General features: G+C 28.1%; 2 protein-coding genes across 6 annotated transcripts in view; both read right to left on the bottom strand.

The window, feature by feature from the left end:
* Positions 1 to 3285: 3285 nt before the first annotated feature.
* LOC141527307 (uncharacterized) lies at positions 3286 to 7625 on the bottom strand. The gene is made up of 4 exons (XM_074242717.1): positions 7304 to 7625; positions 6416 to 6574; positions 5984 to 6133; positions 3286 to 3966 (listed from the first exon to the last, which is right to left on the bottom strand). The coding sequence occupies exons 1-4, from the start codon at positions 7475 to 7477 to the stop codon at positions 3607 to 3609; spliced, it is 843 nt and encodes a 280-aa protein (XP_074098818.1). The 5' UTR covers positions 7478 to 7625; the 3' UTR covers positions 3286 to 3606.
* A 1555-nt stretch (positions 7626 to 9180) lies between these two features.
* The window catches only part of Siz (Brefeldin-resistant Arf-GEF family protein schizo), a 117211-nt gene continuing 100625 nt past the window's right edge, over positions 9181 to 25766 (bottom strand). For all 5 annotated transcript variants that reach the window (XM_074243448.1, XM_074243452.1, XM_074243451.1 and 2 more), the window contains 7 exons: positions 16536 to 16877; positions 15901 to 16465; positions 14731 to 15090; positions 14264 to 14634; positions 13059 to 13714; positions 12277 to 12618; positions 9181 to 12209 (listed from right to left, as the gene is read on the bottom strand). In XM_074243448.1, the coding sequence (XP_074099549.1) occupies positions 11938 to 12209; positions 12277 to 12618; positions 13059 to 13714; positions 14264 to 14634; positions 14731 to 15090; positions 15901 to 16465; positions 16536 to 16877 (2908 nt within the window). In that variant the 3' untranslated portion in view covers positions 9181 to 11937. The remainder of the gene's footprint in view (positions 12210 to 12276; positions 12619 to 13058; positions 13715 to 14263; positions 14635 to 14730; positions 15091 to 15900; positions 16466 to 16535; positions 16878 to 25766) is intronic.

The raw sequence follows: 25766 nt of genomic DNA, 5'->3' as shown, positions 1-25766 counted from the left end.
TACAAGATATAGAGCTGAGTAGAGAAAAAGAGTACCTACATAATGGAAGGACAAAGGCTTACTAAATGTGATTCTGTTGAAGCGGCAATCCTGATTGAAAAGTCGCTTTGCTTTGTACTTTCGTGTTGCGAATTGAATTACTCCGATGGATATCAAGAAGCTCTTTGCTATCAAATATCTGTGAGTGATTCAATCCTTTGAATTTTATTAAAACAAGTTTAAAGTATTCTCAAGTACTTTATCTTGATTTTATCAAATTATACTTATATTAAAATACTTTAGGCTTTCTAGAATATCCTGTGAAAGAGTTATAATAATTATATTTTATTTTTTTTGCTTCCCCCTATAAAAATCAAGAATTTTAAAAAATTAAAAAGTTACTCGTTTCAAACCAAGTTTCGAAAATCGAGTTCTCTTTGAATCTCTACGTTTTGGAGTTCTCTAAAGTAGTTTTGGCTATTATTACGAGATGTGTTCAACTTTTGAAAGCTTTGACAGATAAAGATGCGCGCGCTTGTCCCATGCTTCTTCATATGGTTCAATCGTCCTCGGGACTGCTGGTTCAATTGACACCATATAATTTTATAACAATTAATAGTAAATAATAAATAAATAATCTATTATATCTCTATAAACAAAGTTGAGGATTATAAAGTATAAGTATATACAACGACTACAATTTAAACTTTATCATTTAATTCAAAAATTGAAATATTATTAAACAATTTGTCACCAGCCGAAAAAAAAGATTACATGCCTAAAATTAAAAAAATCTCAATTTTTCAAAATTTATTAATCACAATGATTTCAAGTTTTGATCATAACCGAGTTTAACATATTTTTTTAATTTTTTCTAATATTCAATTCGAATGGTTTAATTGCCCTGTAGTTTAATTGACCCCCTTCACCCCTACTAGTGCTAGTAATATTTTGTTTAAAGGAAACAACATTCTGTTGAACGACAGAAAATTGTATAGCTAAAGATTTGTTAGTAAATACACAAATAATTGTTCAATTTTATGTTGTCAGTCTAATTATTCCTTGACTTAATTGATATAGTATGACTTAACTAATAATGATATTGAGGAACGAAATAACAAAAGTTGAGACATTCGCATACTTATGTTCATTGATCGATGGAATAGAAAACACGCATCAAATTTGTGACTTCAAAGGGAATTCGTGCAGGTCAGTGTTTTAGAATATATTCAATAATAATTATCAAATGTATGTATAATTCGGTGTCGATATAATTTATTTAATGTTGTCAAATAGATGAAGCAGAACAAAGGCTCTTCTCACGTATCCCGGTAAATGCCATTCGTACTTGCTTTGACAATTTAAAGTCCCTGTCTAGCTGTTAACAACGTACTTACTATGTGGTTACCTTGTGATTACATTAGGATGGTATTATAATTACTTTGGACATAAAATGAAAATTCGTCGTTGAATAAAGTATTTCTCTAATTTACTAACGTCAGATTATATAAATTTGTACTTTGTTAACCCTTAATATTTATCGCCGGTATACTGCAGTGCAGTAATTAGCAGTAGATATTGAAACTTTCCAAGACAACCGGTATTAGCGAAAATTACAATCATTTCAATACAGCGGAAAATTCTCTTACTTACGCATTTCAGATATTCTTTTGAGATGTTATTTGTAATGGTTAAAATTTTATCAAAATTTATATGGATTGAAAATAACTACTTCTTTTCACCTTTCATTAGTGATGACTCTGATGATCACTATTACTTATCATTTAAAATAATCACTTTTTATAGATATTCTGATTTATTATTCAATATCTAAAAATGTTTACTCAATTAGTTAGTTATTCATTTAATTAAACGTAAAATTTACGTTCATAAAAAAAAAAAGTGGCTAACGCAAACGGTCTTCACCACACTAAGATCAGTAATCTTTTGAAATATACTAGAGCCTAGAGCTTCTTTTTCTACATTCTTTTTAAAGCGAAGAATTAATGGGGCTTATGTCTTTCGCGTCTCATTCCGTGATTAGTTATTTTTAGATAGATTTCTTTAGAAATCTATCTGTTATAGCCGGTATTATATCGTAATTTAAAGAAAATTTTGTCATAATATGTTTCATTTCATCAAGTAATGTCGGAATAGTATATTGTGTAACATGGGACGAAAGTACGACTTTCTGTCCCGGGTATATAATTGCCATCTGAGCCGAAGGCGAAATTTCAAACCGAATCAAATGCTGTGAAGCGGAAAAGAATAGGAGTTACGGTTATTATTACGTGAACCGTTCCAACATTCACGTAACATGATATTTTGGTAGGAAAGGATTGAGAAAGGATTAAGGAGAAGATCTTCTTAATGTGAGTGTATAGAATATGCGAGCAAAATCTTCTTTATTCATAAAAAACAAACGAAGATTAACTAATACAAATTTATTACATAAAATAGTAAAATTGAATTTAAAGTTTTGGGAGCAAGACGTTCGCAGAGACGTTCCGTATGTATGTATAAACTCTATGTATGTTCTTAACTCCGAAAATTGTCGAAATTCAGCAGAAAAATTTTCAATTCGAGGGAAATTCGTCTAAAACTTTTATTAGTGGCATGAAAATTTGTCAGATACATCTAGCGAAAGCATTGTAGATAGGGCGCTAGCTATTAGTAGCTATTAAATAATTTCCATAGTTTTAACAATTCAAACCCCCGAAAAATTTTCAAAGCGTGAAGTTCGAATAGTCCGAAAAATTCAAATATACGGTTTGAATTCTCGTAGAATAATTTGTAAATTCAAATACTCGCACATCTTTATTAGCAACACATCAAGAAACTATCCAAAATTATTCTCAGACCATTCAGAAAATCACATTGACATCATACAATGTTTTATGTAAATTACCTGATAAAGAATTTTAAGCTAGGTATTAAATTGTTATCTATAAGAGATTTTTCAACAAATCTACAATAACGTCACCATTCAAACCATCAATAATTAAAAAATTTTCCATTTTATTAAGCTATTGAATGAATAATAATGAAATAATGTTATACACGGAAAAAAATTATAATAACTATTTTTATAATAGTTATAAATATAAAAATATTTGCTTACAAAATAGTAAAAAGATTGATCCTCTCAAAATATTAAGAGATTTAAATAAAGGTTCCTAGACGATAAATTTTTATTGAAACACTAGACTTAGCTTGTAACAGCCTTTACCATAAAAGGATCATTTTCATGCACGGATAAATTATCTGCCAACTGTTAATCTGTTCGGTAGAAATTAAAAAACAATGTAGTGTGTAAAAGATTATTCGTTTATTTCAAGTCAATATTAATTAGACAAGCATTTAATTTTTTTTTTTCAAGTCTAGTCAAAAAATACAATTTTAATATATGTTGCTTAAGACATTATTAAAATCACAATCAAAAAATTTGCGAAATATTATATTAAATTATAATACAATAATTGGGAATTAAAAAATATTTTTAAGTATCTTTAGGGTATAAAACATAACAAAATATGAATTATTTACCCTTCTATTTAAACAAATAAAACAGTATAAATTAATTAAAAACTGCTTGTCAGTTGATGATTGACTTTAATGTAAAATTGATTAAATATCACGTACTTTAAACTTTGTAAGTAGTCCACAGACAATGTTATCATAACCTTCTTCTTGCAGCAAATTATCCGTCTCAGTTTCAGTGCCTTCAATAAGCTTTTTTTTGGATTTACTTCCTACCGGGGATGCGATTGCACTACTGTCATCATCTTCAGTTCCACTTGGGTTCACATATTCATGAAATTCTTCGAAAATTTCGTTTTCAGTGAATATGTATTCATCCTCCTCTTGATTAATGCTTCCACCTTCATGAGTATCGTTTTTCTTATCCTTATTTTCAAGTGCGGTTGGTCGATCCGTACTCTCGGGTTCAGCGTTGCTTGATCGACGATTGCCATCTTGCATTTCACTCTACAATTTTAAACAATAAAATAGGAGTACAAGTTATTCGATATAATTTCAAACGATTTTTTAAGATTTTACTGTACTTTTGATAAAAGTCAATGAAATTCTTCAAAATAATACCATTGATTCAAGATTTTTTCTCTTGACCAGATTAATTTTTTATTAGTGTAATATTTTGAATAATCTATATAATTATGTAACGAACGGTACACATTTATTATGACTCAAGTTTTTATGTAATTAAATAATATAATCTTTGATGATAATGAATCTGTCGAAATAGGCTATAAAACGATACTTTACGATTGTACACAGAAAAAATGAAAGTCTTGAGTCAAGCGTGAATTTTCTTAAATCAAGAAAATCTTAAGGAAGATTGAAAATTTCTTGAATTAAGTTAAAATTTCTTGAACGAAATTAAATTTTTTTAAGCCAAGAAAATTTCTTCTTGCTTCAAAATAACTTGGGTCTTCCTTACAATTTTCTTGGTTTAAGAATTTTTTTTTTTCTGTGTAGATATTGTTACCATCTCTTATGACAAAATGAGATTAATAAAATCTATCAGTTTGTCAGTCTGCGAGAACTTTTTTATTGTTACACGGAAAAAAGTAAACTGTAATAAATAATAGTCGATTTATAATAAATAACGATTAACTTCTAAAAATTACCATTTCAAACAGTTAAATCGTGATTTTACTAATCACTTTATAATATTTATCATTTAAATGCTACAATTTATACTTTACATAGAAAAAAATACTATTTCAAGTAGTAATATTCGCTATGTGAATGCCGAAAATGTTAAAGTATAATAATTAAGAATTTTGACTTTGATATTTATCATTTCGTACCTCGAAAAATGATCGCATGATATGTAAAAAGTATAAAATACAGTTACTAAATTTCTAATACAAGCAACGTCAATACTTACAAAGTAAAATGGTAAATTTTAAATACAACGCTAAAAATAAAACTATAATTATTGACTTGCTTGGACTAGTCAGATATATATTTTAAGAGTAGAATTTTTACTGTTTCAAATGTTAAATTGTCCCAGAGTGAGACCCCCTTCTCCTTATCTGAGTTCCCCTTCTCTTAATAGTATGGATTAAATAGTAAAACGGCAATTTTTACTGTTTGAAACTGTAATTTTCCAAGATGACAGAGTCGTTATTTACTATAGTGACAGCTATTAATCACTTATTTTCGATATTGAATTATAAATTGTGACTTTTACACTTTCTACATTTTTGCTATTCCGATGTTCACTTTACTGTTTGAAACTATAAAAATTATCCGTGTACATTAAAAAATTTTGCTTCATTGCGCCAAAAAATTTTGTGTTAAATATTTAACATTTTTATGTGTAAATTTTACATTTATTGTGTTAAATTAACACAAAAAAGCGTAAATTTTACATTTATTGTGTTAAATTAATACAAAAAGTGTTAAAGATTTAACATAAAAATTTTTAACACAAAGTTTTTGGCACATTGACGCAAAATTTTTTACGGTGTATATTGTTTTAAAATTCCAAAGAGAAGACGACTTGACTTAGGTTGTCGAAGTCAATCAAATGGGCGACGAACTACCTCAAGTTCAAATCGCACTGATAACCATAAATAAATCGCAAGGTCAGTCGTTAAAAATTTGCGGAATTAACTTGGAGTTTCTCTATGCCGCGCATGGACAATTATACGTCGCGTGTTCGCGAGTCAGAAAACCATCATCTTTATATTTTTACAAACCGGAAAAAAAGACAAAAAATATAGAACATCAGAAAGCTCTAAATTGATAAAGTGTATTACTGTGTTGCATTCAATACAAATAAAAATTTTGTATTGAGTTTTGACCATACTTTTCACAAATATACGTAGGTGATACGAAGTTCACCGGGTCTTCTAGTTTATTAATAAAAACAATAAGCTTGAATAAGCAATTAACGGTCAATAGAAAAAAATAAAATACAAACTTTACAACGTAATTTCAATTTCAATGCATAATAACAATATAGTAATTTTACCGTTTGTTCAGCTTCTAGAGCAGCATGTCTCATAACTTCTTCTCTACGGAAGTTCTTTCTCACGGATTTGGATTCACAATGCAATGACCGGAACAATGGTTCATGAATTTTAGCTTCTTCAGGATTGTACGCCGGGCCATCGATAAAACACTGAAAAAAATATCAAATTAAATTTATTAATGGAACTAGTTGTAAAATAATTGAATTCTACACAGTAAAAAATTTTTCGTCATTGTATGGAGTGTTAAAATTTGTGTGTAGAATATTACACTCTAGTGTGTAGAATTTAACATTCTCATGCGTTGATTTAATGATTTAACACACTAGAATGTGTATAATATTTTACCTACAAATTTTAACCCTCTACGCAATGACGAAAAATTTTTTATTGTATAAGTTAGATAATTGTAAATTATTGCTTGCTAAACATACTATTTCTTCTTGGTCAGTTTCACCAAAAGCTGCAAGAGCCTTCGTCACTTGATCTAAAGCTTCTTCATAAGGAACTACTCCAGAGTAGTTGGGTTTTTCCGCTAACTCAGTACTTGTCACACAAAGCTTCGCATAGCTTTCACACTCCGCCATGTGTTTCTGTTACAATAAATAATAGAACTTCAATTTAATCCTACAGGGTAATTATTTGAATTCATAGTTGTCAAAATTATTTTAATACACGATAAGAAATTTCCGTTGAAAATTGCCGAATACTAAAAAAAAATTTCTTTTGAAAAAAATGACGAATTTTGTAATACGAAATGAATTTGGTTAATATTTTAAACAATTTTATTTCTTACCTTGGAGAAATAAAAATTTTTCTCACATTAACTTTCTTGTTGAAAAAAAGTTTTCTAGATTTAGAAAAAAAATACCAATTTTGGATAAAAATTCGCAAATTTTCTATTTAAAATTGTTTTTTTTCCAAATCGAATAAACTTTTTTTCAACAGTTGTAAATAATTGTAAGAAAAATTTTGATTTCTTCAGATACGAAATAAAATTTTTAACAAACTAATTTTCTATTAACAATGCCTATTTTTTTTAAGAATCTTGGGACATTGCAGATTCTTAAATCTACCTCCCTTTTTCATATAAAAATAAAAAAATTTTACAGAAATTTTTCATCGCGCTCTGAAGAATTAAAATTTTCTTTAAAAACGTTGAAAAGATGAACACAGTACTAATACTCAATCAAATTTGCCAATAAATAAGCTCAAATCAAACGTTTGAATAAAAAAAATAAAAAAAAAAAAAAGTACCTAATTAACGAGATAAAAAAATGAAAGATTGTCACTGATACATTACATAAATACTGATACATTACCTCTTTCTCGGAAATATAAATTACATGCAGAGAGTTGAATGGACAGACCATTTTATCCCCTAGGCCATTAGCCTTCAAACACTTTATTAGATGTTTCTGCAACTTCGATTTAGCAATTCGATGAGCTTTGTCAACCGGACACGTTATTATAGGATCTTCATATGGTGCATCCATTTTTGTTGAATATTTTTGGATTTGAAAGTCACAAAAAACTAAAACTCGAATTTATAAAATCGTAAAATTAACGGAGAGTTAAAAGAAAAGGAAGCGTGCTTCTCCAAGTAGACCAACTCACGCACTGCAGCACTGAAAGCTTGGGACGGAGTAAAGTCTTTCAATGTAATTCTCTAAAATTATTCCTTGTAAAGGAAAAAAAATCCTAAAACAAACATTTTGACAATAAGAAGATTAAGTTTTTTTGTTCTCAGAAAATTCAGATCCTCATTTAGGGTCTAGATCATTATAATATTTGCTTGTTTGTTTTAGAACATTGTAAATAATCCCCAGAATAGACAATAGATTTTTAATAACGCATTTCTTCATGAAATTAAAAATTTTAAAAATAACTATTATTTTTACAAGCATTTCTTCTTTTAGCAATGAATTAATAAATATAATATAAATATTTGTAATGTCATGAATGAGCAGTTGTGACGTTAATAGTATTTAACTTAAATTAATAAATTTAATTCTTTTGTCGTCTGAGGGTACTTATTGATTAGGCGTGTGGATTCTAAATTTCTAAGCTGTGAAATTCCAATCGCACTTACCACGTTAATTTAAATTTATTTAAGGGGGAACACCACTGTGACAATCGAAAAAAAGATGTGATTTTCGGAAATTTTTTTAACTGGGAAAATAAAAGAATTTGGGGATCGGATTTTTTTTATTTTATTAAGGGTACATTAAAAATTATTACCCTAAATTTTCATTAAAAAATATTTAATTACTACAAAGTTATTAACAATCTCGTAGAGCACTAGAAAAAATTTTCCCCTCCATGGTCGGTTTGATAACTCAAAAACGGATCATCTGAAAATAAAAACCCCAATTGCTTTTTAATCAGTAAAGATGTACTTATCGTCGCACGTACGGAATTTTGAAAATTTTCATTTTAAAAAAAATGGTGACTGAAAATTTTCTCACTATTCTAACTGTTTTTTTTTTGTTTTAACCCGGCGAAAAAAATCTTTAAATGGAAGGGAGAAATTTTTTCTAGTGCTTTACAAGATTGTTAATAACTTTGTAATAATTAAATATTTTTTAATAAAAATTTAGGGTAATAATTTTGAATGTATCCTTAATAAAATAAAAAAAAATTCAATCCCCAAATTTCTTTATTTTCCCTGTTAAAAAAATTCCCGAAAATCGACTCTTTTTTTCGATCATCACAGTAGTGTTCCCCCTTAATTGACTTACCTTGCCTAGTACTGAAAGTATTGCAGTTTTGAGCATAAAATTAAAATTTGTATATTTATTTACATTGTTAAAAAATTAATATTAATTATTCCATTTAGTTGTTGTACAGAAAAAATAAAAACAAGAAAAGTACATAGAAATTTACATAGTAATAAATGTTCCTTCGAAATTAAAACTGGAAAAATCACAGTTTGAAACAATATTTTTATAACTTCAATTTCAAATATTAATTTTGACAAATTAAAAAAAAAACTAAATACAGAAGTTTTAAAAATTATAATCTGAAACTTCAATTTTTTTTTCTTTTTTTTTTTTTTTCCAAAACGCCACAGTACAGTATAAAATAAAATTTTATTTGTTTCGTATATATTTTAAATTCTAAATTCATAAGCTTACATAACTTTACTCCAAGTTAAAAATTTTAAATAGGTTCCTGGGAGAAGAGATAAATACAAATATTATTTGTTTGACAATTCGCTGTTTTATTTTATTTTTATAATATATCTTATAAGTCTTTAATCCGTACAGTGTGTATTCAGATACATAGTATTTTATAAATTCTGACTACAAATTATTTTTCATTAATTTAGTCTTTTATTGATAAATTATTAGCAGCTGGAACGAATAATAACTCGATTACAAATTCATGTGTATCATACACATATCATTCATATGAAACCAAATTACCAATAAATCGGCAATTAAAATCGTTAAATTTTCACATTAATTTCGATATTATGTACAGACTATACAGTATCTCATATCAGCAGTGATTTTATATTATTTCCTGACAATTTTAATATTCACCTTAATAAAACCGAAAGCTTGAAATTATCTTTTCGCATACTTTATTTTTATATTGTCATCCACTGTCGTGAATAAATATTGCATTTAATCGATTACAGTTATTTATCAATTATATATTTTTGCGTATATTATCATTATCAATTTTATTAATTTGTTTCTATTTGAAATAATGATTTCATGATTCAGTTGATATGAATAACATATTAATTTTCAACTGCTTTTAATTGCTTTAGATAATTACAACTCAACAACGACAGTTTAAACTTGAACTCCATGATACTTATTGTTAATTATTTATATATCAAATGTTTATGCAACATGAGCATGAATTTTTATAAATTATTACAATGAATTTTAGTAGTTTAAAAATTTTTATTTTAATGAATGACATATTTTTATTCAAAAATTTTAATTACAAATTCAAAAAAAAATTGCATCAATTTATTTAAAATTATTAATATTATTTATATCAAACGTTTAATTATTTCACAAATTCAACTAATGTTTTTTTATAAAAATTAAATTGTAAATTTTTTTATAAATTTTCAAATAATTTGATGCAAGTTACAAATTTATAAACTAATAAATTTATGATAATTTATTAGTTTTAATAAACATTATATTACACTCAGGGAATACAATTCAGCAGATGTCAATGTAATTAGATTAAATTGTTAAATAAACTAAAAAATAAAATAAAATAAAATAAACGAAATCTAATGGATAAAAATAAAAACTAACAAGTTCTAAACTGTATTAACATGGACTAGAGTTCACGGACGTACGATTGAAATTTATGTATTTATTAATTACATTCAAAGACACGATAGTATCTTTAGCCAATGGTGCTTTAACAAGTTAATTTTATAAATTACCCAGTCACCTTATAATAACCTTATTAAAAGTTCAATAAATAAATAAATAAATTTCAATCGTTATTCATTACCTCCATAAATAAAATAACAGCTTCTGTTCTATTATTTTAAAAGATTATATCATTTATAGAGCAATGAATAATTAATAATAATTACAATAATAACTAATCATTACCAAAGTAACAATTTGAATACAATAAAAATAAAATAAAACTCAAAATTTTTTTCTACATTACATTTCACACAAACTAAATAAATGTTTTTTAACTTTGTATTTTTATATGCTTAAATAAAATTGATTACTTTTAATCACAAACTGTCAAATAATCCAAGACAAATATAATTAAATAGAAATAAGTATTGTCATGCATTAACAATGATTTAAAAAAAAAAATTCTAATGACTGAAAAATATTTTGGCCCAGTACCCAATGATGTCGTGATGTATTGCTACTGTATTTACATTATTATAATTATTTATCAATCACTAATCATTAGAAATAATAATAAACATTATTACTTAATTGTTACAATTATTTCTTTGTTTAGTAGGACAATATATTATTGCCAAATTATTTACAAAATACATAATTTAATCATATAAAATGCTCATTAATTATTAAACAAATCCCATTAGCTAATTTTAAATTAATTTCATTAATAAGCATATATTATATATTTGTATAAATTATCTACACGATTAATCATTAAATGTACGTATGAAAGCCAATTACTTAGGCCAATATTCACATGCTAAACATTTTTTTAAATACAAAACGAAAAAAAATTAAATTGGATCCTGCCCAATTAAATTTTTACTCTCATGCAAAGTAATCCAATATTAATAATAATAATAATCATAATAATGATAATGATGATAATAATAAATAACTTGCTGTGATTCAATCAAAGTTCTCAGAAGCCCGTAGATGTTAATTGATATTTAAACGGTCCATGGTTGATTAAATTTAATCGACGAACTGGGAAATTTACTTTAGCTCACGGTTAAAATCAATAGCTAGACTTTAAATTAGTTGGTTGTTAAATTTGATCAATAATTCATCAATTTATAAATCAATTCATTAGTTCGAGATATGATGGTGATTTAATAGTTTTATTTATATACTGGAGTAATTTTTTTTTTTTTTTTTTTTTTTTTTTTTCAAGTTTTTCATCTTAAAAGTTACGTTCAATCAACTGTCGAATTTATAATAAATAGTAAGAATGAAATTAATTAATTTATCAAAGTTAAAAGAACTTTTCTAAAAAGCAGTTGAAATTACGGAAAAAAAACTTGAGATTTTTTGTGAAGTAAAAAAAAATAAATTTAATATTTTTATTCGAAAAAAATAAGAATAATTTTTTTTATATGTTATTAAAATAAAAAAAAAAAGTGTCTTGGACTTTTCATATGATAGAATTGTCGAGATTAAATCTGATGAAAATTTTTTATACGTAACTTTCAAGATGAAAAACTTTTTTCATCACCTTATATTTGTATTTATAAATGTTTATAGTTATATAATTGACAGAATTAAACTTCAGTAGTACGGCTGTAGGGCCCGTTATCATCGCACTGTGACAATTTACGTTCGCGTTTATGGAACAATCCGCCTAAAAAAGACGGCTGTTGCGAAAGTCCTTTACCGCCACCAGGTATCGTAGCTCCCGGATGCACCGGGTGAATTTGTCCTGGATGTTTGACACCTTGGCTCATTGAACTCGCTGAAGTTGACTGGAAGGATATTGACATGCCACTGTCCAGCGAGCCGACACTACCGCGTCTTTGAGGTTTCTCACCGGCAACTAAACAATCAAATTAATTTAATATTTTGTATTAAACAAAAATTCAATTATAAACTATGAGACTTACATTGCTCATGAATGTCAAGTAAAGAATTGCTGAGCGCAGATCTTTTTAGTTGCGGGTCTAAATCCGCAGCTTCTTGTCTCTCGGAACACTGACCAGGATAAGAACAAACTTCTACGTCAGCAACTCCAGAGTCACGGTTTTCCGAGCTTCCGCGGGCTCCACGACTGCTTTTTTGCCGTTCTAATTCTGTTTCTATTCTCAGTGTCTCCATTTCATCCATTTCACTGATTGATTCTCGAAGGTCCTCCGCGAACTTACATCGGTCGTGTTCGTTTCTTGCGTTGAAAGTGACTAGTACTTTACCATCGACACGCTGCGACAATCTTATACCGTATGGATAATCTGTAAATTAAAAATTAATTAATTAATATTTAAAAAAATTTTTTTTAATTAAAAAATCTGATTTTTGAGACGTTCAATTCAAACGTATCAAGAACTAATTGAAATTAATCAATAAATTTATCCTAGTATTCTGACCAGAATTATCACGATAAAAAAAAAATCTAATTTTACGTTAAACATACACCATTTATGGCGAAAGGACCTCCTTAAGTTAAATTTCATGAGGTGATATAAATAAAATATTACGATATAAGTAAACATTAGTACAAAAAACTCAGTTTTGATAGTATTAAAATTTCTAATAAGAAACTTTTTTGCGCAGTAAAAATCTGAGAAAAACAGTAAATTTTTGTTAACGAATTAGAGAAATAACCTTGAATATCGCATTTAATAAACAGTAAATTCATAATGAAAGTAGGAATAATAATAATAAAACTTACGTGGAACTTCAAAAAGTGTAACGACCATCCCACAAAGGGGAAAACTTTGTCTGAAAGTATAGGTAACGCTGCTTTTCTTTTTACTGAGAATTTTAGTAACAACAAGAAGATCATTGAAAAGAAAAACTTCTCTCTGATGAACTCCTGGTCGTTCTTTCTTATGTATATCAGGAATCTCATACAGTCTGCAGTAGCAAACAAGTCTGCGGTGCGGTAATGCCATATTGGGTTTCTTTCCGACAATGGTTGCTTGAACCTTCATTACTTGAGTTACGTGATCTGATCCCGGTTTGAATTCATTAGCTTTGACGCGGTCGTAGATCCCGACTAAAATATCTTTATCAATATCCCCGCAGTCATCGATACCACGCAGGTTTTTAACAAAGTCGTCCAACCTCATTCTGCGCTCGGGTTTTAAATTTGGTGTGTGCAAATCAGTGTTCAGCATTATTATTGCGAATGCCAGTACAAAAACAGTGTCCGGGGATCTCAATCGGGATATAACATCTGGATTACACTGGCAGTACCGAGTACTAAATACTTCCATCAATCTTTCTATTTTTTGGGCCTCACCCGGCATACGGAAGTATGCCTGGAATTTTCTCAGAGCCACGTCCACTTGCATTCCAGCCAGGTCTAACTCGTGGGCAAAACACCTAAAAAAAAAAAAAAAAAAATTACACCATTATTTTAGTTTTAATTTCATTGTTCATACTCTAACTGTTGTTTATTCATTTACGTTGCGGTATTACAAGTGTATTTAATTAAAAACCAATTAGAATTCTTTTAATTAAAATATTAATAATTAATTAGCATAGGTCATTCGTTAAATGTTAATCAAATTCAAGTGTGTTGTAAAATTTAAATATTACATTTATTAATAACTGTTGATTTTTTTTTTCTTAAATACAGAACAAAATTTAATACTTTCTGGACAATTGTTCTCGAAAATTATACGATTAATATTGCTGCCAGTAAGAAAAAAAAACATTGAATGAAAACTAAAGTTTTCTTATTACGAGAATAACAAAAGTTATAAAAGTGACTTTTAAACTGGAGAAAATTTTTTCTCTAAATTTACAAGATGGAAATGAAAAATCTTGTAATCTTTTATAGAAATAAAAGTCTTAAGTTTTATAAGTAAAGATTACAATAACAGGAATGTAAAAAGTGATTAGTAATTAATTAAAAAAATAAAAACTTACTCCAAGACCGCCATATTAAAGGTATTTTGAAGATTGCCTAGATATTCCCCGATCATTTGTTTGGAGAGTCCTTTTCTACTGATCAAGAATCTGGCTACGCCTTGTGGGCTATTCTCCAAAAATCCACGTCTTATTAAGTAAGCAATTCCACGCTCTGGTTTTTTATTGAACAAATTTAATCCAACACGGTACTGCCGTTTTCTTACTGTTTCCGAAACCTTGTAGCTGGCTTGAGGCATTGTTTCTGCGTGATCAATCATAGGTAATTGATAACCCGAGCTAGCGTGCGAGTGACTTAAATCTTTAGTATTATTAATCAGACTGTTATTCTCCGCTGTGTGGCCACAATCCTGATGCTCCGGCGAGCTCGACTAAAAAAACAAAAATAAATTAGTTAAAGTTTTTCCCTAATGATAACAATTAATGAGTGATGATAAGTAATGTCTCGGACAGTAAAAATAACTTACGATTCCTTTGTTCTTCCAAATGGGAGATCCACGCTGAGCGTCACCCTCAGAGCTTTCGCAGTTGGTAGAATCGCTTCCCGAGCTTTGTACTGAACTCAAGCTTCCATTCTCGACGCTCTTGCTCAAACCATTGTGACGCTGCTCCATGGATCTTGAACTTATCGAGGATGTTCTTTTGGGTACTTCGGGGGGTACTTTTTTGCCGGAACTACGGCTCCGTCCACCAGAACTTAATTGCGAACTGTTGCCCCAACTGTGAGTCAGTGGAGTTTGCAGATTATGAGGAGTTGATGGTGATGTACACGGTGTTCTGTGATGATCGCGAGGTGGAGTTTCTTGCCGAAGACCGCAAGAAAGTTCCTTTAATCATATTATTTATTAATTAGATTACCAACTTTATGATTGCTTTATAATTTCACTCGAATTGGTATTAATAGATATTTATCTTTTAGTGTCGACCTTACTGGAAATTTTTTTTAACTAGATATTTTACAGCATAAAATTAATTGACATTTTATCATCTACATTCATAAAAAAATAACTTGATTAAGGGGAAAATTTTTATGAATTTCATTATCTGAATAATTTTCTAGATTTAAAATTTTCTTTTGTGAGTGTAAATAATTAACTAAAATGTTATAATTATTGTTTAAATCTATGAATTGAAATATAATCAGAATTTATATTGTAAATACTAAAACTTACTAGTCTATTTAATTTTATTTCTTAATTATTTATTTATTTATTTATTGATTACGTTTTAAAAAATTATTTTGGTACCGTATATTGATATATACCTGTTATTCGCATCTAACTAACTTACATAAAAGTAACAGTAAAATTGAGACGTTCTTTGGTTCTCAGTCAATATCACAATAATTATTCAATTAAAAAATTTAAATTTCTTAAAATATTTATTTATATATAAATAATTATAATTTTATCAATGTCATCGTTAAAAAAAAAATTTATAATAAAGAACAGATAAGTTAATGAATTAAAAAATTTACAATTATGATAATTATATTATTAAATTAACAAAAAAATTAATTATATTAAATTCAACTTCGAAAATTATTACAACAAAAATTTTGTGTGATGTAACATATAAATGGCGTAGTACAAAATAAATAGTTAAAATGAATAAGTAATAAAATGAGGAAAAGTTACCTGAGGATTATAATAATGAATACTAGAGCCACTCTCTTGAGAACTAGTATCCCAACAAGGACTTGCCGGTGGTTGATATCTACCACAAGGGCTGGGCGTAAGGGAGGGTGTGTGTCTACCAGTTTGATGAAGTGTATAAGGACTTGGATGTTGTTGATGCCCGGTATTAATTTGTCCCATAATCTGTACTTCGCATCTCCCAGTTTGATTGCGGGAGACCGCCGAATTTTCCGCATGCCTTCTTTCGCGCAATGACATGCTCCTTATCGGGACCGGGCGGTGATTTCCAGTTTGCGGGGATTGCTGGATGTAAATTTGGTTGTGATAAAGCATACGGTCGTGATCACCGGCTATCACGCTGCCACGCTCAGCGTTGTCCTGAATGTTTCTACTCAGGCGTTTTTCGGCTTTGGCCATCGCCGTAATTGCAGCAAATTTTTTTAACAGTGTGTACCTTCTGAAGGCGCGCTGGATAGTTAGGGCTGCATTTCTCGCCTTAACTCCGCCGTACTTACGCTCAAGCATCTCGATCTGCTTGTCTAGTAGATCCTGCGAGAGTTCGTACCTGAATCAATAAAAAATAAAATTAAATTGCTGAAAGATTTACAAAAAACGAGTTAATTTAAAATACTTACGCATTTTGGAGCCTACATCGCTTGAGCACATCGCCATTACGAATGGACCCCTTCTTGTGATGTGTTTGTTGATAACCAGATTGTGGTTGTCCACCGTAACCCTGTACCATTGTCCCGTAACTCTGTGGCTGGCTGTATCCGGTGTGTGGATAAACTTGCATCGTCTGGGTGGGATACGCTGCGTGTCCGTAATTCTGTGACTGCATATACGATTGACCTGTTATGTACGATGTCGACAGAGAAGTTTGACTTCCAGACGTCGAGTAAACGCCGTGTGTACTCCCGCCGTGATTTTGACCCAAGTTTGTATTGTGACTGGGTCGCTCTACTTTTTGAGGGAAGCTGTAACATAAATATAAATATCTCATTAGATTTTATTAGAAATACCATCATTTTAAACATTACAAACGTTATTTATTCAGAATTCATTAGTTTCATAAGTTATACAGTTTTAGAGCGCTTGACGTCTAATTAAGAGATCCAAGTTCGATTCCTTGCTAAAGCAGCTCTGCATTTTATTCAACAATCTTTGATCTTTCATTTTACTTGACAAAAAATCAGTATTAAATTCAATTTACTTAGAAACTGACATTAGTTTTCAATAAAAATCTTATCATTGAATCAAAATCATCAATACGATAAATTTGTTGTAAAGAAAATAATAATATTGAAAACATTTTTTATTATTTGAATTTTTAAATTCGCTCTAGTTTTATCGTTACGTAAATTCAACTCTAAAGATCAATATTTTATGAAAGTAGAATGAGATTATCGGTTTTAAGATTCTTTTATTATTTATAATCAAATAATAAAATTCTAATATGATTCTAACAGTCGAAAAAAGTATCAACTCAATAAAAAAAAATAATTAAATCAATAAATAGTTTCGCTTAAAAATGATTGTGTTTACTAAAATGCATACATGTCAATAGACATAAAACATAATAGATTTTTTGAATCAAATTAAAAAGTCATATTAATTTGTCTTTTGAGAACTATAGACATAATCATAAATTCAAGATTCATGCTCAGGAAATTTTATTTCCTAGCTTTCGTTTCATAATAGAATAAATTCAACAATTTGAGATAGTAACTAAATTTACATAACAATGTGTCTTGTAAACATTTCTGTCCATTTAAATCATACAAATATTGTTAAAATTGTATTATAAGTTTTTAAGAAATCAAATGATTAATGAAATAAAATAATTCAAATGATAATCAGGAATCACTTTTGGATTGTAATTTCAATTTATAATTTAAAAATATTTATAATTCAACTTTAATGTATACAGAGTATTTGACCTATAAATGTTACATAATAACGAGTAGCATAAATCGATGGTACACAAGAGCTTCTTTACTTATGATTCTTTCGCCTACAACTTTTCTTCTTGCGCTCTTTACTTTTTATTCAATTCCTGATGGGATCAACGTAGGCTGATTTATTCAGAATTATTCAAAAATGAAAGAAAAATCTTTAATCTATTACTCCGCGATTCTTGTTACCGTATAATTTGGTCTAGACGCTCAGCGTAATGCTAATTTTTTCATTATTGAAATATTGTAATAAAATCTATATTATACATTAAAATTTTAATTAATCATTAAATTAAAAATTTCTAAGAATTTTTTTTAATTATATTATTTTTAAAATTAATTTGTTTTTGTTTTTTATTAATCTTTATGCACATAAATGGATGATAAATAGATCATAAAATTAATTGAAAAAATTTAATAGATATAAAGTAATATCCGGATCATCCAGTGGTAAATTAAATTGGTCAACACAATTTCTAGGAGAATCTGGCGTATTTGTAATCGTCGACAGAACATGTAAACGTAAACGTTACGATACCCAACTGTGTAGCATCAGGAACCGGCGTCCTTGCGTCTGACGGATCCGACGAGCCGAGCACCAGACGGAAAATTAATATCGTGTACAACTGCACACTCTGTACACAAATTTCATGACGAGAGATTAATGGAGTGCGGTTATAACATAACTACCAGAAAGGTACCATGACGCTATCTACCACTCGTCTCTGATATTGCTGACTGTTATTATTATTATTTTAATATCTATGGGTGCATGGATTATATGTAATCTGTCATTTTTTGGGTAAGAGGTAAGCATAAATGCACACGCGTCTAATTAAAAACTACTTTTTCATCTCCATTATAAATCTTGAGTTTTTTTTTTTTGTTGATTATTAAGAAGTCTGTTGTTTTGTAAAAACAATTTATAATTAAATTAAAAATCAGATAGTAAATTCAAATTTAAACTTTACTTGGACGATAATAAATGCACTAATAGAAAAATTAAATTATTTTCAACAAAAATCTTAAATCAAGAAAATCATTTCCTTCAGTCAGTTCGGAAATTTCTTGAATTAAGTGAAATTAACTTAAATGAATAAAAATTTTTATTTGATTCAAAACAAAAATTTTACATAATTTTTTTCCCAGATTATATCAGCTACTTTTTTTTCAATTTTCAAGCACAATATAGGAATGTGTTTCGGTTAATCAATCATTTGAGCTTAATGGTGTTAACATTCACATAACTAGAGAAAAATAAAAGTCCGCGTAAAAATTTCCAATTGAATTTTTTGAATAATTGTTTTCTGTTTTTCAATCTGTGTTTCAGTAGTAATAATGTTTTTAAGGTCCTCTAAAACTTTAATTACCTTAAAAAATTATTCAGTAAATAAAACACTAGATTAAATTAAAAAGAGTGCGCTTCTTAAATCTTAATATTTATCAGCCCTAAAATGCATATAAAATATTGTACATAACAGTTACAAGTTATCATTTGATATTTTATAGTACAAAATATTGCACACATAGCTTTTTAAATTTTCTCGAGGTGCACATTTTTTTATTAATAAAAAATCGTCACATGTTCACCATTTTCCGTGTCATTGTGAAATATTAATACATAGCCGTCAATGTAATTTTATTTCCAGCAGATACGGGTTTTAAAATAATAATTCAGTACTCCACTTTGAACTCGCCAGGTGGTCATTTAAAATTTTAACCACGACAATACAATATATATATGTATATATACAATACACATTACTACTCGAATAATGATGAATCATAATCATAATCATAATCATAATCATCCTGTGCGTCATAAAATCATTTTAAGGATAAATTTGAATTTTAATAAAAATAAAATAAATGTTACCAATAAATAAAAACATACCTAGGAATAAATCCAGATATACAAATAATCATTTTTAATTATTTATAGATAATAAATAAAAATAAATTTATTTTTGCACAATATATATATATATATATATATATATATATATATATATATATATATATATATCCTTAAAGTAAGTAAGTGGTCACTTGGATAATTTTTCACGTCACAACATTGTTACACATTTGTTAATTAAAATGTTAAATTCTAAATTAGAAAAATATAAAATTGAGTAAAATGTGATTTAATAAATAGAGGAAAAAATTGACGGAAGGTCTGAAGGCTACGAAAGTTGTTGCTCGACTGAATTTGGGTGCCTTGGGTCTAGGGTCACAAGGTGGAAGGATAGCAAGAGCAAGGGAATGTAATGTAATGGCTTAGCAGCTGCTACCGTAAAAGAATCCTTGGTAAATTCAGTATGAGTATAGTGTGCATGTGGGGCATCTGAGTCTTGGACTCTTATGCTGGGCACCGGGCTGCTATTCACCGTTTAGTTTATTTGCTGTGTGTGTGTGTGAGAGAGTGAGTCGAGTTGAGTGAGGTTGTTATGAAAAAGTGAAGTAAGGTAAAGGAAAACAAGAGAATAAGACTAAAAAAGTGAGGAGGTAGAAAGAGGATGAAATAATATTTAGTAGAAGCTGAAGGTTCAAAAAGCCAAGTGGGAGGATTCAATGAAGGATGTCATGATGAAGGTGCAGTATACAATATACAAAGCTTTTGTGCGATGTACTATGTACTGTGCACCACGAGGCATTTAATTTATGCCAGCAGGTCTCCAAGGCCTTTTGCCAGCTTATAAATATAGTATAATCCCTAATTTGAATCAATTATCTTCTGTGGTTACTTTTTTTATTAATTAATTTTTAAAAATAAATCGCCAGTTTATTTTTATTTACAAGATCTTTATTTTTAATATAATTAGAAAAAATTTATTCAATAAATTATGATAAAAAAAATTTTATAAGTAAAAATTGAAAAAAATTGTGGATACATATTGCATCAGAGGAGAAATAATTTTTTTTTATTCATTAATTTTAATTCGAGTAAAAATATTTTTTCGCTGAAAAATGCATATTTTTCTTTCAATTTTTAATGGAAGATTTTTATGTCTAATTTATGTTTAAGGAAGAACGGTATAAATTTATTTGATACAATGCAATAATCTAATCTATGTATTTAGATTTATTTGATATAATAATAGATGTAAATATAGATGTGGGTATCGATATAGATATACAAGATCAATTGAGGATTCGATGCGGTGTTTTATAGATGTCTATTAAGAGGAAGGAAGTCTCGAGCTCGCGGTAGATAGTGACGATAGTATTTATAGCTTTCATGGGAGAGTAGACTCTGTAGTCAACATTTAAGTCAAGTACTTTAATTGCGTCCACCCGGATCCGCTACTTGTTTCTCCGTCGCACTTTCGCGGATAGATTTGTTTAGATGTACTTTTATAACTTTTATTTGTTTGATAGTAATTACTGAAAGTTGATAAGGTTAACAGTTTAGATCACGGAAATTTGTCAATTTTATTTTTAAAATCAATTTTTTTTAAATAATCTCAACAATCCTTCTTAATTGTTTACAGTAATTTTTTTTTTTAATAGTTAAATAATTTTTTCATAATATTAAGAATTTTCCAAAATTAAAAAAAAATTCTTCTCTGAATTAAAAATTTCACAAAAGAATTTTTAAGTGTACTAATTTTTTTTTTCACACTTTCAAAAAACCAAAAAAAAAAATATTAAACTTTTTGATTAATTAAAAAATTGTCATTAATGTAAAAAAATAATAAATCAAAAAAATTCAAACATCTAAAACCATTTGATCAATCATAAATCATAAGTTGTACGTCATACATCGAACATATGTGACGTATGACTTAGTTTATTTATATTTATCAATGCAAATAAAAATATAAAAATATTTACTAAATTAATTTACCATAAATTTTAAAAGTTACTGAAAAAATCACCATATTTCACATTAAATACTTCCAACGCCTAAATATATTTTAAATAGAATAAAAATATAATGCCTAACACATAACATATCCTAATAAAAATTCGAGAAACATGTTGAGATTTGAAAAGTTCCATAGGTTTCACCTGCTTTATCCCTTCGTCTTTTTACAATCCATTTTTTCAACGTGAGTATTTGTGTTTTTTTTTATTTTATTATTTATTTTTTTTATCTTTTCACTCTTTTGAATGCCTACAAGGAGCAGATGATAGAAATAATATAATAACAACATAAAGGACGAAGAGGAAGACGACTGCTAAGTGAAGAAAAAAAGAGAGCAATGATCCTTGTCCTCGCTCCGTCCTACCTTATTTTTTTCCCTTCTTATTCTTGTATAGACCTACACGGGACCGAGAATAAGCAAAGGCGAGGTCGAGAAACATCTGCTCCTGCTCCTGCTGCTGCTGCTGCTGAAAGTTCCTATCCGATATGTTAGACTCGTGCCACACTTTACCTGACGAATCCACGCACGCAACCATCACACATACACATATATTATACTATATATAAATAGTATATGTAGTATGCAGTACGCACTCGTAGTGAGTCTTCCCCGATACTATTATAAGAGCACGAGATGCACCTGGCGCCTGGATACTTCAGAGCCTCATCGCTTCGCGATTAATGTCCTTTGATCATCCAATGCCCACCACTACATGCACCGTTTACGGCTACTACTTTTATTTTTTTTACTACTCAGTAATAACATAAGTGTTAAACCTCATATTAAACCGAATCGTCGTATTTTATTTTTTGTTCTTCATTTTAACAATTGGTATCTTGATAATAGAAATGTAATTTTGATAAATTTTCTCAACAGATGTTTTGGAATTTTTAATTGTAAATTTATGCTAGCTTGAATTTTTTTTTTAAATTGTATATTTTAAATAGTTTCTACGAAAATTCTCGTCACCTCAACCGTAAAGTGACTCATCTATTTCATGGTTATTTTTTAATTAAAAATGAAGTGATCATAATGATAATGAATTTTTTAATATGTTTAATATTAGATTGTTGTTAATGTCATGAATTAATATCATTAATATTTACTTAAAAAGCCATATTGTGCTTTTTTAAAAACAATTTTCTATTTGCTTATTATGTAAATTATTTTTTTACATAAATATAAAAAATTTTTGTGATTTATACTTATACAAAAATCTGTATCTTTTTTTTGTTTCGTTCCGTTATAAAAAATCAGCTACTACACTTTTAAACAAGTTGGAATTTTTCATGTTGTCCTGAGAATACTCAAACTTTAATTCATGCTAAATTTTATAAATTTAACTGATAATAACTATAGACAAAATACTAATTAATAAATGTAAAAAAATTATAAGGTATCACAAAACAATATTCTTGAATGTCAATTAATTTTTCTTAAATTGAGTAACCTTTAATATTTAACATCAAGTATAATCCCAGTCACTATTTACAATTGTTTATCGTTGTCAATATAGTTAATCAATTGATTGATTGAAAAAATAAATTAAAAATCTGTTGTCCTGAAAAAATATTCAGACTTTAGCTATTCATACTATTTTTTCTTGTTTCAAATTTAAAAAAAGTAAATTCTTCAGAGATTAAAAATAATAATCTTGAAAAAATAGTAACATTCATTCAAATCAATGAAATATTTGGCAAGTGATATGAAAAATAAAAAAAAAACTTATTTTTGCATTCCAGACAGTTGAACGTTACAAGAACAGTTTGCGTACGTCTAACATTTGAAAAAATTTCTTAAAATTTTAAAGAAAGCAATACTTATTCATTGTCTTAGAATTATCAAAGTTATTCTGCTAGTTTTTTTCATAAATTCGATGTAAAATTCTCCGCTTAACCCTTCATGTTGTAACTTCTATAGTATTCTCTAATCAAAAAAGTATAAAATACGTAAGAATAATTATCGAAGTAATTTTAAGGTAAAAGGATGGATAATAATAAGGTAAAATTATAGTATAGTCGAATGAGATAAAATAAAACATAAATACTCCTTTCACTGGGGCAGGTGTTCGCGTCTCGAACGCACGTGCCCTTTTCTCAGAGATCTCATAGGACTTCGTTCAGCTTGTTCATGATCTTATATAGGGAAGTATACGGTTTATAAAAATAAAAAAAAAAAGAAAAAGAAAAAAAGAGAATGATAATATTGTTGTCGTTTTTTTTTTTTTTTTTTTTTTTATGAATTCAAGATTCTAGAGCTACAATAATCTGGTTAACACATCCTCGGTTATCTCGACACGTTTGAGAAGTGTATTAGACTGGCGCTATCTTCATGACATTTAAGTGTTTAAAATCCTTTAGTCGGTGTTATCTGGAGAAAGGTATCCTTTCTAATATTCACGAGCAAGATGTCTAAAAAAATATTCTTAATAAAATAGCGCAAGAGATAAAGGAATACGTCAACCGACAACTTTTCCGGTTCAGTAAATTGTCACATTAAATTTATTGCACTGAAAATTTTACTTTCTATCTTTATCATGGTTACACTTTTATATTTTAATAGTTTAGAGTCCTGTTTTATTTTCATTTTATCTTTCGCTACCAACCTTTTTTGAGTTTATGGTAAATTATCGGTAAAAATAAAGTCTTACATTGACTAATACATTATGATTCATAAGTAAAGACAAAATAAAGAATTACATTTTTGATAATTGATTCAAATATTTTTTTCATAATATTGGATATTATTTTATAAACCACGAATTTTTTGACCAAAAACATTGTTTTAGCTAACTTAATTTTAGTTTTAATTGAGAACATTTGAAACATTCAAAATTAACAAGAATCTGAGCATATTTTATAATGTATTCTTAACTGAGCATGATAAGTGAATTATAATTAATAATTAGATAATATAAATGCAGAAATTGTTTTCAAAATAATAAAAATATGAAACTATTCAAAAAATTATCCACTTTAAATGAAAATTAACGAGGTCACAAAAAAAAAAGAGCTGTAAGATTAAAATATTTTTATATTATTGCATCTGAATTCAACTGATGTAAACTTAAGGTATTTTTTTCAGCTTTTTGAATCTCACCCCCGAGTTAGACAAAGTCTCTATGATGAAGACTCTGGAGAATAGAGTGAAGAGATTTTTATCCAGATGCTGTCAAGTAAAGCAAAAAGTATATATAGTATATAATAGTATCGTAAGAGTGGTGCAGGCTTTACAGAAGGATGAAGATGGGGTGAATGAGCAGAGAAGTTGAAGGCAAAGCAAAGGCTAAGGCAAAAGCTAAAGAGTAGCCCAAGTACAAGAATAAGAAAAGAAAAAATGAAGAAGAGTTGGAGTGGCTACTCGTGGTGTTCAAACAATGTAGCTACTATAGACTGTTCAAGTGGATTGCTCGCCATTTGGACACGCGCCATTCAAACCTTGTCAACTGTACACTGATAGAAGGATTTGTTTATAGTTAAAAATATTTGTTAATATTTAATAAATCATTTATTAGAGATCACTTTTTAGTATTAAATAAATATTTCTTAATATTTAAAATGATTTATTTGTATTTAATAAATCTGATATTCATTTATTAAATATTAATAAATCTTTTTAAATAATAAGAAATATTTATTTAATACTAAAAAGTGGTCTCTAATAAATGATTTATTAAATATTAACAAATATTTTTGACTATAAACAAATCCTTCTATCAGTGTATCTTTTTACAGAGTCTTCTTATTTATTTATTTATTTTCCACTCCGCAATTTATTTTATTGATTAACAGACCAAGAAAAATGATATCTTTCAATAACTAAATCAATCAAGTTATCTTTTATCTTCATCAATTTATCAGATGACGGGTGTTTGAATTTTACTTAGACCCTCGGGCTTCTCAATGTCTTGTCCTGTCTCGTCCTGTGTGCTCACTTTCGTGTCTCGTGTTCTGTCTGTCATATTGAGACACTTAATACGATAAAGTAAACGCGTGCCTGGAAATATTTCCGGCAAAAATAAGCTAGAGTTAAATTTTGTTTT

The sequence above is a fragment of the Cotesia typhae genome, unplaced genomic scaffold, assembly GCF_013202065.1.
Source record: "Cotesia typhae breed Kobodo isofemale line unplaced genomic scaffold, CoteBio_Ctyphae contig_4, whole genome shotgun sequence".
NCBI lineage: Eukaryota > Metazoa > Arthropoda > Insecta > Hymenoptera > Braconidae > Cotesia > Cotesia typhae.
The sequence above is the reverse complement of the archived record's forward strand: the minus strand, read 5'-3'. Positions and strand labels throughout refer to the sequence as shown.

Coding starts and splice junctions, on each gene's coding strand:
- LOC141527307 (XM_074242717.1), bottom strand. CDS start 7,477: ATGGATGCACCATATGAAGATCCTATAATAACGTGTCCGGTTGACAAA. Junction 6,575..7,303: donor TTTATATTTCCGAGAAAGAG/GTAATGTATCAG, acceptor TTATTGTAACAG/AAACACATGGCGGAGTGTGA. Junction 6,134..6,415: donor AAACTGACCAAGAAGAAATA/GTATGTTTAGCA, acceptor TATTTTTTTCAG/TGTTTTATCGATGGCCCGGC.